The sequence below is a fragment of the Tachysurus vachellii genome, chromosome 23 (assembly GCF_030014155.1).
Source record: "Tachysurus vachellii isolate PV-2020 chromosome 23, HZAU_Pvac_v1, whole genome shotgun sequence".
Lineage (NCBI taxonomy): Eukaryota > Metazoa > Chordata > Actinopteri > Siluriformes > Bagridae > Tachysurus > Tachysurus vachellii.
Genome location: NC_083482.1, coordinates 7,247,785 through 7,263,771, shown reverse-complemented (window position 1 = coordinate 7,263,771; position 15,987 = coordinate 7,247,785). Strand labels below are relative to the sequence as shown.

General features: G+C 37.9%; 2 protein-coding genes across 6 annotated transcripts in view; one reads left to right on the top strand and one right to left on the bottom strand.

Moving 5' to 3' along the window:
* The window catches only part of apba2b (amyloid beta (A4) precursor protein-binding, family A, member 2b), a 96,851-nt gene extending 94,175 nt beyond the window's left edge, over positions 1 to 2,676 (top strand). For all 5 annotated transcript variants that reach the window (XM_060859643.1, XM_060859642.1, XM_060859640.1 and 2 more), the window contains 3 exons: positions 536 to 655; positions 1,136 to 1,276; positions 1,914 to 2,676. In XM_060859643.1, coding sequence (XP_060715626.1) covers positions 536 to 655; positions 1,136 to 1,276; positions 1,914 to 1,985 — 333 coding nt within the window. In that variant the 3' untranslated portion in view covers positions 1,986 to 2,676. The remainder of the gene's footprint in view (positions 1 to 535; positions 656 to 1,135; positions 1,277 to 1,913) is intronic.
* Positions 2,677 to 5,616: 2,940 nt separating this feature from the next.
* On the bottom strand, positions 5,617 to 15,746 carry sord (sorbitol dehydrogenase). The gene is made up of 9 exons (XM_060859367.1): positions 15,587 to 15,746; positions 15,460 to 15,493; positions 14,136 to 14,300; positions 13,735 to 13,894; positions 13,457 to 13,575; positions 12,854 to 12,919; positions 9,166 to 9,344; positions 8,881 to 9,002; positions 5,617 to 7,344 (listed from the first exon to the last, which is right to left on the bottom strand). Exons 1-9 carry the CDS (start codon positions 15,638 to 15,640, stop codon positions 7,179 to 7,181), a joined length of 1,065 nt encoding a protein of 354 aa, XP_060715350.1. The 5' UTR covers positions 15,641 to 15,746; the 3' UTR covers positions 5,617 to 7,178.
* Positions 15,747 to 15,987: the final 241 nt, after the last annotated feature.

Sequence of the window (15,987 nt, the reverse complement as noted above, 5' to 3'; positions counted from 1 at the left end):
GCTGCTTGGAGGAATACATTATCTGCCGTCTTCCTCATGCATAAGCTAGTATTGCTTTGATTGACAGGGGAGAGAGAGCATGTTATCCCTCCCACCCAGACATCATGGGCAGTTTTGCTTTCTTCATGTCGTAGCCACAGATGGCTGTTCCACCATGGGGATGTGCACTCATGATCTCCAGGCAAACACTTTTCTGTTGTATCACTTGGGAACCCTAGAAGTAATTACTTTTTATTGCTTAGTTTTAGAACAGCTCTATAAATGGCTGCCATGGGCAGTCTCCCATCAAAGTGGGTTGTGTAGACTTTATCACTTCATAATCAACCACAGCCTTTATGGATTACTCATTTTGCTGTGCATGTACATATGCAGTGGCATAAATTTAGGTGATTTTCAGCACAGGTAATATTGATAAAAGATTTTATAATGCATGGTTAATGCCAGATTAAGTTTAATGCAATAATGGTGTAATGATAACCAAAATCTGTGCTTGTGTTGGTGTATTTCTTAAACTGTGCTCTCTTTGGTCCTTCAGGGTCTAAAGAACCAGGTGCAGGTGAAACTAAACATCGTAAGCTGCCCTCCAGTGACCACAGTCCTCATCAAAAGACCTGACCTCAAATACCAGCTGGGCTTTAGCGTGCAGAATGGCATCGTACGTAGCAGAGCACCGACCTTTAACCCCTCCAAATAACCAGGAGTTATACTGCTAGCGTAGCAGCAGTGGTGATTCCAGCCACCTGTTTATATGCAGATTTTAAATGTGCTAATAAGAAAACCTGAACGAAAACATGCAGCCATGTGTTTGATTTCAATGTCTCCATAAATATTTCCATAGAAATGAAAGTTCACTTAGCGGTAGGCAACTGAAATGACACAAAAGTGCACAATTAATGTTCACAATGCAAGTCTACAGTAAGACAAATAATCATACAGAGGTTATGTTTAACGTGGCCCTGCTAAATGAGATCTAGCTACTGTATCATATTTATATCTTATGATTATTATTGCTGTACTGAATCTATTATAAGGTTGTGATTATAGCAATGAAACCACCAGATGCAACTGAATGTTCATGTACTAACACTACAGTGCTGAATTCATTGTGTGTGTGTGTGTGTGTGTGCGCGCACAGATATGCAGTCTGATGCGTGGTGGTATAGCTGAGCGAGGAGGGGTCCGGGTTGGCCATCGGATCATTGAAATAAATGGGCAAAGTGTGGTGGCCACAGCTCATGAGAAGATTGTCCAAGCGTTGTCCAACTCTGTGGGCGAGGTGAGGATAAATTTAGACTTACAAGTCTAGAGTGAGTTAGCTGCTGGACCACCAGTTTTAAATTGTGGCGTGCATCAAATAATTTGCTAGAAAGAACCTCTACACAGTTTCATACAGAATAGCAAAACTATGTGAATGATGCCGTCATGAATAAACGTCCACACTACTGTAGGTAACTGACACAGCACACTTATTAGCACAGCATATACCACAGCGTGGCTAAAGACCTGAATCTGATTAAGTCACAAGCTTATACACAATATTTTTTAAAAATGTGTTGTTTAACAGAAAAAATCTAGAAAATTTTTTTTAGCTAAATGCTTGATTATGATAGATATAACACCAGTACTTAAAAGAAATATCTTCTCTCTGATGTTCCACAAATTAAAACTGCTAAAATATGACGTCATTAATAAATTAAACATTGTAATCAGTGATAAATCAGTGATATTGCGTACATATTTATTTATAAGAGGACATTACAGTTAAGTACAGTTAACTACAGTTTGTGTTATAACTTTGCCCTTGTATCTGTTGATCATTTCTGAATGATTATTGTTCAAATTGGCTGTGATGTTTCATGATTATCTTACTGGAACTTAGCATGGTTACGCATGTGTTTTTCTCCTCTGAACAGATCCATATGAAGACAATGCCAGCGGCCATGTTTAGGCTCCTAACCGGCCAGGAGACTCCTATGTACATCTGAGTGAATGATAAAAGACATTTAATGGACACATCTCTGTCTTTTGACAGATCGTCTCTCTTCTTTTGATTCACAGATAATAACTTGTCTCTCTTGTTTTCTCCTAACTCCCATATAACACAGCCATTTTCCGATGATTCTGTGGATTTTGTTTGTGGCATTGTGTGTATACTCAGTGGGCGTTCAGTCAGATGCTAAAAGACTGAGCTAATGCATCATTTTTTTCTTATATGCAAATAAAAAAGGGGAGCTCATGTATATTTCTTTCAGCTTCCCTTACAGCTCTTTAATTTATTTTAATTATCGATAAAGTGTCTTGCTCCTGTGTGTGAACTATGTTGGAGAGTTTGTGCTGTAAATATTTATTCATTCCATCAGAGGATGGGAAAAGCAAAGCCAGGGTGAAAAGTCCACCCATGTAATACCCAAAAATAGTGAGAGTGGTGACTGTATCTGGATTGGGAAGAGTTGTGCCAAAAAAAAAAAAAAACTCTAGCTATATACAGAGTTTTAATATACGTTTGTGTTAACATTGTACATTTTCTTTAAAATAATCATCATGTTACTGTAGAACAAGTTTCTCTTTCCCTCTAGCAGGTGCAGAGACATTTACAGTAGTCTTGTGTCATTTCATCAGTCTAATGTCATTCTCAGTCTAACACATTAATAAAACCAATTGATAAATGACATGAAATTACAAGCTTATATTATTATTATTATTATTATTATTATTATTATTATTATTATTATTATTATTATTATTACCCCCTGTAAAAAGTTTTAGCACAAATCAGAATGCAAGCAGAAATCACCAAAGTTTAGCCAAATGTAAACTTCTACTCTTAGATTTGGTCAGTTAGCACTGAGTGCATACATTAGCATTAGCATATCTCACAGCTACATGACTCAGACCAGCCATGGCTTATGGCTTTTTATTTATTTTAAAAGATTTTTTTTGGTCTATATTTTTTGTGCTTTATATTTATTTAGCAGGATTTACACAGATAAGTCATGTCTGGACATTTAATTACTACAGTGGCTAAAGTTTCAATGGTACAAACAGAATAACTAGCATACACACACACACACACATATATATATATATATGATAATATGATAACATTTATCTCTGTTTTTCTCCCATATTTAGCCCTTGCTAGAGGGGACATGCACATCTTTTGAGCAGGCAGAATTTAGGGTGAGTGCTGATTAAACCGAAATACAAACTTCACTGATGTGAAACCCATATGCTTCTATTCTGTTTTAGATTATATTGCAGGGCATTTCATAAGGTATACTTCCACAAACATACCCTTTCATTAGCTTCTTACTTCAAGTGATATTGGAAACCCGGTGCGATTGTATGGCAAGGAGTTTAATTATAAGGGGTTGCAGTCGCTTGCCATGTATATTATGAAAAGCTGTAACACTTCAAACTTTCCTTACAGTGAATGTTCATTTGATTGATACATATTTGCGTAAACATATCGAGGGCTATATTTGACCATGTGTATAAACAGGCATTACTTCAGCTTGTCAGCAGGGGAAGCTGGATTTCAGTGGTCATACTGTTGATTTTATGAACTTGGTAACTTTTACTTCAATTTACCGGGGAAGTTGAAAGGGACGTCTAAACAAACAGTTTTGAATATCTCAATAAGTGAATAACTGACATCACTAGACATATTAATAGCTACAGTTAACCTCAACACAATATATGGCACAATGAAATGGCTTTTCTACATCGTGACAAGAACATACCCCAGAATAAATCTTTAGGATGTTACAGTCCAGAGTTTGGAGGAATAACTGTTGTACATACAAAGCAACTCCAAACAGGAAGGAACATTTTTTATATTCTGATTCTTCACCAAAAATAAGAGTCGTCTTCATTTTATGGGTATTAAAGTGTGTTGGTTTTTTTTGTTTGTTTTTTTTTTAAACATGGCAGTGCACAAACCTTTTGTAACCTACAACATGTAAAACAAAAATGATCCCACCATCATAATAATCCAATAAACCTAACAATAACCATCATGTAAAAAAAAAAATTTTTAAGCATACCCACTGTATCATATCTAAAAGTTTATTTTTTGTGTTTTATGTCCATTTTTGTGTGTGATTGACAAAAACTCTTTCGAGTTGTGAATGTAAACGTGTTGTTAATAGTGCATCCATTACCTTGCGCAGTATTAGAATGTCTGTACATAAACACAAACATGGTTTAGTAAATGTGCCCAGATCAGGATGGCACTGACTCTGTTAACTTTCCCTCTCCCTGCTTTGTGTCAGGCTTCTGCCTTGAGGAAATAAATTCACACTGTGATCAGAAGCCTTACTGCAGAGAAAGCTTTGGGGGGGGGGATATGAGCAAAGGTGAAACAAGGAAAGTCACAAAGATTAATAGTTACCTGTTTGCATGCAGCATAAATGTCAAAAGGGAAAAAAAAGACAAAAAACAAACACAAAAAAAAAACGATAACAATAAAACGTAACATAAGCCATTTGCTGGACTGTTTGTGCTTTTGATTTACAGATGTGGACGTTTGGATCCACAGCGTTCCTACTTTTCATTCACTCTTTTATCTCCTACTTTTCTAACGGTCATATATGTAAATGTCATTACATGAAATGCTTGCATCACTGTTTGTGGATTAAATTTTTGAATCTGTGTAGCTGATCCTGAACTCTGATACGGTTACAGGAATTTTAATCCAGCTTTTAGGAATGTTTCACAATCACATGAATTTAGGGGTCTCATCTGTAGCTTATCTGATGCCTTATATATGATTTCCAGGAATAAAAGAGCAGAAAAAAATATAGTACGGTTCCTTTAATAGATATTATTTAATTGCAGTGACCAAGCCATGGATTAATATACCGTAACAAACCAAGTTAACTAACTTAAGTGATTTTTTTGTTACTAATAAAACACATAAAACCAAATAATCAAAACCAGACCATTAATGAGTAAAATAAAGCCCACAATGACCAGAAATGTGATTGTACAGCTGAAAACCCCCAATATGTAACAAGACTTAAGGATGTTTAGGAACATTTAGGAACATTTTAGTGTTCTACAGTTTAGTGTTGGTAATAAAATGAGACTTAATTATGGATTAGTCAGTGCTGATATAATTTGTTAACATTTGAACGAACATCAATTAAAAGACTTGTTTACTGTCATTATATGAATTATTTAATGTTGTAATAACAATGCATTAATTAGTAAAATGGTATTTATTTTTTAGATTCAATATCAGTATAATCGGTGAATAACGTTAGTTAAGAAAAGCTTGTAAAGCATTATCAAAAAGGTTTAGACAAAACTGTAGATGTGTTTGTATGAGTTGAATCTGAAGTGAAGGAATTGGCCTGGAGATTTATGAATATCACAAAACTTACTTTTTATCATATTGCACCACTGTTGCAGGAAGACCTTTGGATAGAGCTTGTCTCATTCTAAGGCCTTCAGAATGTAAAGTCGCACCAATTCCTCTTCTTCAAAAAAAACACTGATTTGAACTCCACCTGTTAAGCTGTTCTCGAGAACTGTGGAGTGTTGAAATTGCAGTCTGCGTTAATCACACACTACAGACACAGTAAATAGAGATTGGCTTAAGAAAATGCTGACTTTTCTTTAATAGTGTATTTTATTTCCTTATCCGGAAACATTTCTGAAATAAATACATTTCAATTTCAGTTTTTAAACTACACATTCGCTGCGGTCTCTCTGACATGATAACTTGGCTTATTACATCCCTGTCTTCCTGCAGGCTCCAGAGGCCTCTTAAGATAAGCGGAGCCCATTCTCATAACAATTTGAGTTGAACCCGACCCACATCTGTAGTCATGGCAACCTATTCTTATCTCACCAAAATGAAACCCATTTTCCAATAAGACAGATCATAGTTTTTTTTATATATATATATATATATATATATATATATATATATATATATATATATATATATATATATATATAGAGAGAGAGAGAGAGAGAGAGAGAGAGAGTTTTAATAAAACATTATTTATTACCACTAAAGCCATATATATTTCCTAGCCTTCCACCAGCAGAACACATTAGGTCCAGGTTGACTTAATTTATGTTAAGTTGGTCTGGATTAAACTGGATTAAAGAGGATAACTATAAAATAAATCTTTCGTCATAGTAGGGGGTTATGATTTTCAACACCGTTGGTAAATTAAAAACAACATAAAATAAATAAGACGCCTGAGATAGGCACAGGCTCCCCGTGACCCGAGGTAGTTCGGATAAGTGGTAGAAGATGAACGTATGAATGAATGAATAAAATAAATAAATATATAATGGACCCCTGGCAAACATCAATGGCTCTCCGAAATCCACTGCTGTAATTGTGATGAGGTTGAGTTATGAATCCTGTCTGTGAATATTAATAACTCCAGTATGTAGAGTTCTGTTACCCCCTGGTGGTTATAATCACATCATACAACATCTAGCAAAATACCCTTCATTTAAGAGTGAATTTACATTTATATGGTGTTTCATGGGGGCACGGTGGCTTAGTGTTTAGCACGTTCGCCTCACACCTCCAAGGTTGGGGGTTCGATTCCTGCCTCCGCCTTGTGTGTGTGGAGTTTGCATGTTCTCCCCGTGCCTCGGGGGTTTCCTCCGGGTACTCCGGTTTCCTCCCTCGGTACAAAGACATGCATGGTAGGTTGATTGGCGTCTCTGGAAAATTGTCTGTAGTGTGTGAGTGCGTGAGTGAATGAGAGTGTGTGTGGGTTGGCACTCCATCCAGGGTGTATCCTGCCTTGATGCCCGATGACGCCTGAGGTAGGCACAGGCTCCCCGTGACCCGAGGTAGTTCGGGTAAGCGGTAGAAAATGAGTGTGAGTGAGTGAGTGAGTGAGTGAGTGGTGTTTCATTCATTCTCTTCTAAAAGGAACAGGACAAACATTAGAACAGGGCAAGCTCATTTTTCACCATGTATGAGCTTGTCTTTTGTAGGTTTAACTTATAGAAATGCAGCCCAATGTTACTGTAACGCATGATTCTAAAAACTCTCATTTAATTTGACCACAATATCCATTACAGTATGTTCATAAATTCATGAAATTCATGATTGGCTAGACAGTATTAATTCTAAAATTGAAATAAGACTAGATTAAATTGTTTTATTAAAGGGGAGAGATTTCATTTTCTTTCATTTCTCATGGTTTCTGGTCATTTTTGTCACATTTCAGCATGACCTTGATCCCAATGCCTTGTTTAGTCGTCTCAAACGCCTGCACAGCTTGCTCCAGTGGAAAGCGGTGTGTGACCAGTGGCTTTACATTCACACGCTTAGATGCCAGCATAGAAATAGCCATAGGCCACCTTGACAGAGAACACAAAACAAACTTAAAGGTGCATTAAATAAGATTTCTTGTGAGGGGGAAAAATAGGTTAAATGAGTGCAGTTGAATAAGATTTGAATACAGACTTCCTCTATTTCTACCAGTGTACAGAAAGTACAACTAGAATAAGCATGCTAACTAGAGCTATCGTTAACACTCTGACATTTTAAGTGCTTTAAGTTCAAACGACAACCATCTGTACATACAGCTTCCTAATAATGATTAATAATGATACGAAGTGGTCAATCTCAATATACTCACACATATCCTGGGCAGGAAGGCAGGTTTCCCAACTGGGTTTTTTCAGATACACTTGTTCTGACACGATGGCTAACACTTTTTTCATTATATATATATATATATATATATATATATATATATATATATATATATATATATAAAAATTTCTACATCACTCTAAACATTACTACTAGCAATAAGAAATTAAAAGAAATGTTTTGAGTAATGCACACTTAACTGTGTTCAGTACACTCTGTACTGAATGACTGAATGATACATTTACATGTTTTCTACAAATGTGTTTGATCAGTCAAAACATTTAAGGATTCATTTTCTTATTTTTCTTCATAACTTTAATTGCTGCTACAAGGCAGACACACCTTATAACCACAAGTTTAGCCTCATGCATGTCTAAATCATACACCTGTCTCAAACCCAGTCAAGTTCTTCAGTATGTTAGACTCAATTGTGCTTTCTGACACAGTGTATAAAATATTGACATGTCTATTATTATTATTACTATTATTATTATAACATTATGTCTAGTTCTGATTACAGGTCCCTCTGTTAATCATTCACATGAACCAATTTTAACTGCTGTTTAAAAACACAATTGTAAAAATATGTGAATGATAATATACAATCATCAACCACTTTATTAGGAACATCTGTGCACCTGCTCGTTCATGAACCTATCCATCAATGCTATGCATTAAACGCATGCAGATCTTTATAACTGTGCTGAGCAGAACATTATCTCAGAACTCACCATAAACTACAGTAGTTATGTAATGAAATGATTTGAACACGGACCAGAATCTAAAAGAGATGTTTCCTAACGTGCCACAAAGAACTGAAACGGTTCTGAGCACAAGATGTGCTTCCCAGTATCAGTTTGGTGTTTATAATATAGTGGCCAGTAAGTCTGATTTCTCTATTTTACTATATTCTTTTTTGCTATTTTATTAAACTGTTCACTGCACATGGACTCCTTGATGATTACGGCATGTAGCATGCTAAACTGATCGCTTCTCTCAGGTCCAACGCTAACTAACGTACTAATGCTAACTGAAAATCTGTACTTCACTGCTCATTGCTCTTCAGTTAAAGGGGAATACTGTATACATTTCATTGTATTATTTCAATTGTCATTTAGTGATAAGTGTTTAGCATGGATGAAATTTATTTACTGCAGTAGTTTCGGTTTATTTTATCACTGAGAGCAATCTGTTGTACTGCCATTGATTACACAGCTGTTGTGTACCGTTTAACTCACGTGTTGCAGTATCGGAACACGCCTCGGATGTCCACTTCTCTGACAGCGGCGTTAACGAGAGGCACTGTGGTCATTTCAGCACCGAGTCCAACCAGAACAACTACCCCTCCAGAGCGTGTGGCCTGTAAACAATACACACTTCATCAGTGTGCATCCAGCATCAAAAAAGTACTGATGTACTAAAAAAAAATTCATTACATGAATACGTACATATAGACTAATATCATTAGTATCTTAATTAATATTTAAGCATGAATAATGATAGTTTTGATGTATGTTTCTCACATAGATTGCAGTTTGGATGCTACTCTCGACACCAGAACACTCGATGGTGATGTGAGGCATGCCCCCCAGCATACCACTCACACGTTTGGCCATTTCCTGTGGTGTATCCTCTCTCTTAACAGGAAAAACGAAGTCAGCACCTAACTCTTTCGCCTTGGCCAGCCTATCACCAGACAGGTCTGATGGTACAAAAAGACATCTAATGAATGGATGTCATGAATTTACCACAGGTTTGCACATTTTTGTTTGAGTTTTATCCAGATTTTCAGCTTCAAGTTGCTTAAATATAGTAAATGATTCCTAGTGTGACTTTGAGGAAAATTAGAGATATAGTGCATAGTAAATTATTATTATCAAAATTATCTTTGAGGCTGGAACTGACAGCCTGGATGAACGTGTGTGTGCCAACCAAAACCTTCTGCAAATTCAGTAACAAGCCATGGTTCATAGCCAAACTGAAAAAACTTCAACATGCCAAGGAAGATACCTACAGAGGGGAGGACAAAACTCTGTAAGCAGGCCAGGAACCTACTGACAAAATAGATCAGAATAGCCAAAAGAAGCTACTCTGAAAAGCTAGGAAGCAGGTTTTCAGCTAACAATCCCGCATCAGTGTGGAAAGGCCTGCAAGACATCACAAACAGGTGAGACTGGGAGGTGTTACCTCCAGTATTCGACAATCAGCACTGGCGCTCCACAGGGATGTGTCCTCTCCCCACTTCTATTCTCCCTCTATACTAATGACTGCACTTCAAGTGACCCAACTGTTAAACTCCTGAAATTTGCAGATGATACTACGCTCATTGGTCTCATCCAAGATGGCGATGAGTCTGCATACCAGCAGGAGGTGAAGTGGCTGGTTCTATGGTGCAGTCAGAACAGCCTAGAGCTAAACACCCTCCATACTGTGGAGATGATAGTGGACTTTAGGAAAGACCCCTCAACACTACTCCCCCTCAACACTACTCCCCCTCAACATATCCAACAGTCCGGTGACATCTGTAGAGTCCTTCAAGTTTCTGGGCACTACCATTTCCCAAGACCTGAAAAACTCCATCATCAAAAAGGCCCAGCAAAGGATGTACTTTCTACGTCAATTAAGGAAGTACGGTCTGCCACAGGAGCTGTTGATGCTGTTCTACACTGCAGTCATTGAATCTCTCCTATGCACATTCATCATCATCTGGTTTGGAGCAGCAACAAAACAGGACAGGAACAGACTGCACACAGCAGAAAAAATAATTGGTGTCCCCCTGCCCACTCCCCAGGTCTTGTACCATACAAGAACCAAAAAATCACTGCTGACCCTTCACACCCTGGACACATCCTCTTTCAGCTCCTCCCTTCTGGCAGGTGCTACAGAGCTTTGTTTACCAAAACTGCCACACACAGGAACAGTTTCTTTCCCCAGGCAATCACCCTGATTAACACCCTGATTAACAACCATAATTATATTCCCTGCTTCATATCTATAGTACTGCATTTTCCGAACTGTCTGTCATCACATCATCCTTATATGTTACACACACCACTGCTGCTGTATATTACACAAAAGCATAATATTGCACTGTTATTTGCACTACCATGCACTTCCCACACTTTATGTGTGCTTTAACTCTCTTCATTTGAATATATTGTCTTCTGGTAAAGTAGGTTCCTGACTTTTGTATACTATCTGCTTAACTCACTGTTCTAGAGTAGTGTAATTTGAATTGTGTTATATTCTATACCATTGCTATACCTTCCACTATGCTCCAGACCATCTCGCAAGACCTTCTGCCCTTCATTTCCACTATCGTCAATAGATCCATAGCATCTGGTCAGGTACCAACTACTTTCAAGAGAGCAAGGGTTATTCCCATCCTAAAGAAACCTGCTCTGGATCCATCACACATAAGTAACTACAGACCGGTATCACTTCTCTCGTTTCTTTCAAAAATTCTCGAACGCATTGTCTATAATCAACTGTCTGTCTATCTCTCACAGAACAACCTCCAAGACCCCAACCAGTCAGGCTTTAAAGCAGCTCATTCCACAGAGACAGCCCTTTTGGATGTCTCTGAGAAACTACATGCTGTTAGATCAGCCAAACTGTCATCCGTCCTTATCCTCCTTAACCTTTCAGCAGCTTTTGATACAGTCAACCACAAGACTCTCTTGTTCACCCTCAGGAGTCTTGGGATTTGCGGATCAGCTTGGGAATGGTTCGCTTCCTACCTGGAAGGACGTTCATATCAGGTAACATGGAGGGGTGTGACATCTGCTCCATGCAGACTCTCCACTGGCGTCCCACAGGGCTCAGTACTTGGTCCTCTTCTTTTCTCCCTGTATACTCACTCTCTTGGTGTAGTTATTTCCTCACATGGGTTCTCTTACCACTGCTGTGCTGATGATACACAACTTATCTTCTCTTTCCCACCCTCAGATACCACAGCTTCTGACCGGATCTCAGCATGTCTGGCAGAAATTTCATCATGGATGACTGCTCATCAGTTAAAGCTCAATCCTAGCAAAACTGAACTGATGTTCATCCCAGGTGATTCATCACCAGGTCATGATCTCGCTATATCCTTGCATAATGATCTGATCGCCCCTTCAGCCACAGCTCGCAACCTTGAAGTAACCATGGACAATCAACTGTCCTTTTCCTCTCATGTTGCTAATGTGACTCGCTCATGTCGGTTTCTTCTCTACAACATTAGAAGTATTCGGCCATTTTTGTCCTCACAGGCTGCTCAGTTACTTGTTCAGTCTCTTGTCAGACTGAACAATAGATGCTTGTCTATTGTCTCTTGTCTGGTAGCTGCACGCATCAGATTCAAAACACTGACGCTGGCCTACAAAACCAAAAATGGACCAGCTCCCTCTTATCTCAAAGCCCTCATCACTCCTCGCACTGCATCTCGCACCCTCCGATCTACCAGCACTGCTCGACTGGTTCCACCATCTCTCGGTAAGAGGCAAGTATACTACAAGACTCTTCTCTGTTCTGGCACCAAGGTGGTGGAATGAACTTCCCCTAGAGGTCTGGACAGCTGAGTCACTGGATATTTTCAAGTGGCGGTTGAAGACCTACTTATTCAGGAAACACTTCAACTAGCACTTCTTTCCTTATCTTTTGCATTTAAAAAAAAAAAAAAAAACACCTTTGACACTTTTTCATTGTAACTTGAACAAATGTTTTAAACTCATGGTATCTTAAGTATGTAACTTAGACATCCGGCATTAATGTATTCAATGTTAGAGATTTAAGCACTTATGTACGTCGCTCTGGATAAGGGAGTCTGCCAAATGCTGTAAATATAAATGTACGTAACTCATACTGTCTATTGTATCACATCTGCATTGTCTTGTATAGTCTGTATTATCTTGTCTTGTATAGTATAGTGTTATTTATGTCTGTACTTTGAGAGTCATAAACAGCTGGAACCAAATTCCTTGTGTGTCAACAGGTCAATAAACGTGATTCTGATTCTGATTCGGTTACAGAGAAACCAGGTCTCAGTCCTTCATCAGCTGTGCAAGTCAAGTCAGTGGGGATTTTCTGAGTACACTGCAGTGCTACATGTTTACTGACCAGATTATTTGCCATCTTATCATTTGTATACTACCCACATCTACACACACCGACACCTAATAATTACAGTTTATCATTCAATTGCCACAGGTAATGACCACAGCACCTTACCGCTTATAAGCACTTGAGAGGCTCCCATGGATTTAGCTACCAACAGGGTGACCAGGCCGATTGGTCCTACAGAAAAAAAACAGAGACTGTTTAAGAAACTGGTTCGTGTTAATGAAAATTGTGTGTCAGTTTTGGAGAGCATAGGGAAATTGCATCTCCTTTAAGATGATTTATAATGAACGGAAAACAGAGACTAGCACCAATTCATTAAATAAAAAAACCCTGAGATTTTAAACCCTTATTGACACAACAAATGCTTACTAAACACTTATCTAGACACAACTTAGTGGTATAACTCAGTGTGCTAATTTGTTTATCCTTAATCAGGTGCTCAGTAATAAATGTCCCTGCACTGAGCTAGGGAGAGCGGCTACTTTGTCCAAAGTTACCTAAAATAAGATCGCTTCTTAAAAAAAAACCTTGTTTCCTCACTTCTGACCTTAGTAGAAAGCATAAAAGTCCTCTGATATCGACATATTTTTGTTTGCACTATGATCATGAAAAATGGGCCATTTAAGTGAAACATAAAGTAGGCAGATACTTGTGCTACTTTGTTAATGTAAAAGTAAAAGCACTGCAGACTCAGCAGAAAGGCTTAGTGACCTGCTCCACAGATGAACACACAGCTGCCCAGAGTAACTCCAGCTCTCCTGCATGCATGAATCCCTACTGAGAGCGGTTCAATCAGAGCCCCTTCCTCGTAGCTCACATTTTCAGGAAGCCTGCACACAGAAATGCAGATGATTAACTGAGGACGACATCAACATTAAACCTGTCCTCTGACCTCTATGCTTGCAACAGTCCTGTGGCTCAGAATGTTAAAACCAGCAAAATATGTCCAAAAAAAGAACAATTTGACATGGTATTTGGGGGAAACCGACTTGTAGCAGAAATTGGCATTGTGTTTGTAGTATCTGCAGAGGTTCCCGTCATCAGGTGGTGTGGCACAGAAGAAGATAGTAGGTGATAAGTTGTAACGTCCAGATTTGAAAAACTCGTCCATTTCTCTGGGAACTCCAGGTTCAACAGCCACCCTGTCACCTAAAAGGACAACGAATGGCAAACATAAATAGGACTTAAAAGTGGCTTATCATGGAGCTACATAATATATTATTTGTTAATTATTAACACAATATTCACCTTTGCAACTCTAATATCACTGAAGGCTGCAATATGCAAGTAAGTTCAATATCTGGCCACTTGTTGTGTGACCAACAAACATTAAATCATTTTGGCCTAAGCATTGTAGGTTAATCTTTAATCACGAGTTTCTCCCGCAAACCTGGTTTGAGGTGGGTGACTGCAGATCCCACTTTAACCACTCGCCCGGCTGCCTCATGGCCCAGGACCATCGGCTTCTGAAGGACAAAGTCCCCAATCCGTCCATTCAGCCAGTAGTGCACATCTGAGCCGCAGATCCCTACTGAGTGCATCTGAAGTAAAACCTCTGAAGGACAAACAAGACAAAACACAGTTCTAATTAGTTACTTTCCATATATAATGAAAAAGCAGAAAAATCCCTAAAGAGCATGTAGCGAATAACAGGAACTCATCCTAATCCTGTTCTGTATGGTAACTGTAACGCCGCCTGTTAAACTCAAGTCAAGTCAAGAAGCTTTTATTGTCATTTCAACAATATATAGCTGACACAGTACACAGTGAAATCAAATGTTTCTCCAGGACCACAGTGCTACACAAATGACAAAGCTACATAAAACAACACAGAGCTAAGCTAAGGACTTAAAGTAAGTGTGTATTATTGTATCCTAGCCTCGTGTGTATTGTGTGCAGCCTAGAAAAAAGACAATGCAGACAGACAATACAATACACTACAGGACAAGTAGTGTGCATTCTATATATATTATACAGCACAGTGTGCAAAACTAGAGGACTGTAAACAAAGAGGTTTAAGTAAACATATATACACTGTATATAATAATAGTATATGTATACTATATATGTAATAGCAGTATTATATATACACATATAGATACATAAACACTGTATATGTAATAGCAGTATTATACTGTATATACATACATACATATACACTGTATACAATAATAGTATATGTATGCACTGTATTTGTAATAGCAGTATATATATGTATATGTAATAGCAGCTGTTTGATGATATACTGTACTGAAATGTGGTGTGCAACACAGAAATTGAGTGAGTGATTTGATTTGTACAGTCCAGTGCATTATATGCCACATGTGGATTATACTTTATATATTTAACTATTCAGAAAAAAAAATGAAAATCAAGTCAGTAATTAAGCATAAAAGTGATTATAAAAGTATTATAATGCTTATAATAAACTCATAAGAGCACTGACATAATGTTTCAAAATCATAGTTTCATATTATTCGCCTCTAACAGCTAGGACAATGATTAATAGTTCATACTGTCACTAAATTCTGTCTAAATTAAATTTTTATTATTCTGTTCTAAAGTGCTATAAGCCTCTAATCAAATACCCGAATATCTTTAATCTGGCAACATTTCATGCAGTCTAGGGACAAAGGGCAAATAATACAGTTAATGCATTTGCAATGTCGACTTTCACAGTCAGTAAAAATAGTGAATTAGTGGTTTAATCGTACCATCAGCTCCAGGCTCTGGTATGGGACGTTGTTCCTGCAAAATAAAAACATTGACATTAAAAATGCACATCACAAATGGAATCTTTAAAAACATAGAAAAGTTATTTAGGAAACGACTTTGTCATACCAGCCTTAAATCGCCTTTACTGTGCAAGACCAGTGAAAGGTTGTCTTCCTCCATTTTCTCCTTCCTCTTCTTCACTTTAGTGTTTTATGGAAACCTGCTTTAAAAACATAAACGATTGCACGTGACACTCGTGCTCGTATTTTTCACACCCGTAAACGTTAAATCCCGCCCCTATTCTGGGATTGGTTGCAAGACCTGCTCTTGCGCCATGATTGGCTACTGTCTCAGGTCTGTCTAAGCAGTGTTATGTCACACTACTAAAACTTTTTCCCCCATACCGTTTAGAAAATAAAATGTCAGGATTTCTTATATGTGTTACGATAGAGATATTTAACTGGTTCTAACTGGACACGCGTTGTATTTCCGTATTTAGGCCCCCTGTTATGCAGCTAGCCAATCAT

Coding starts and splice junctions, on each gene's coding strand:
- sord (XM_060859367.1), bottom strand. CDS start 15,640: ATGGAGGAAGACAACCTTTCACTGGTCTTGCACAGTAAAGGCGATTTA. Junction 15,494..15,586: donor GTAAAGGCGATTTAAGGCTG/GTATGACAAAGT, acceptor TTTATTTTGCAG/GAACAACGTCCCATACCAGA. Junction 9,345..12,853: donor CTCTCAAGTGCTTATAAGCG/GTAAGGTGCTGT, acceptor TTGTACCATCAG/ACCTGTCTGGTGATAGGCTG.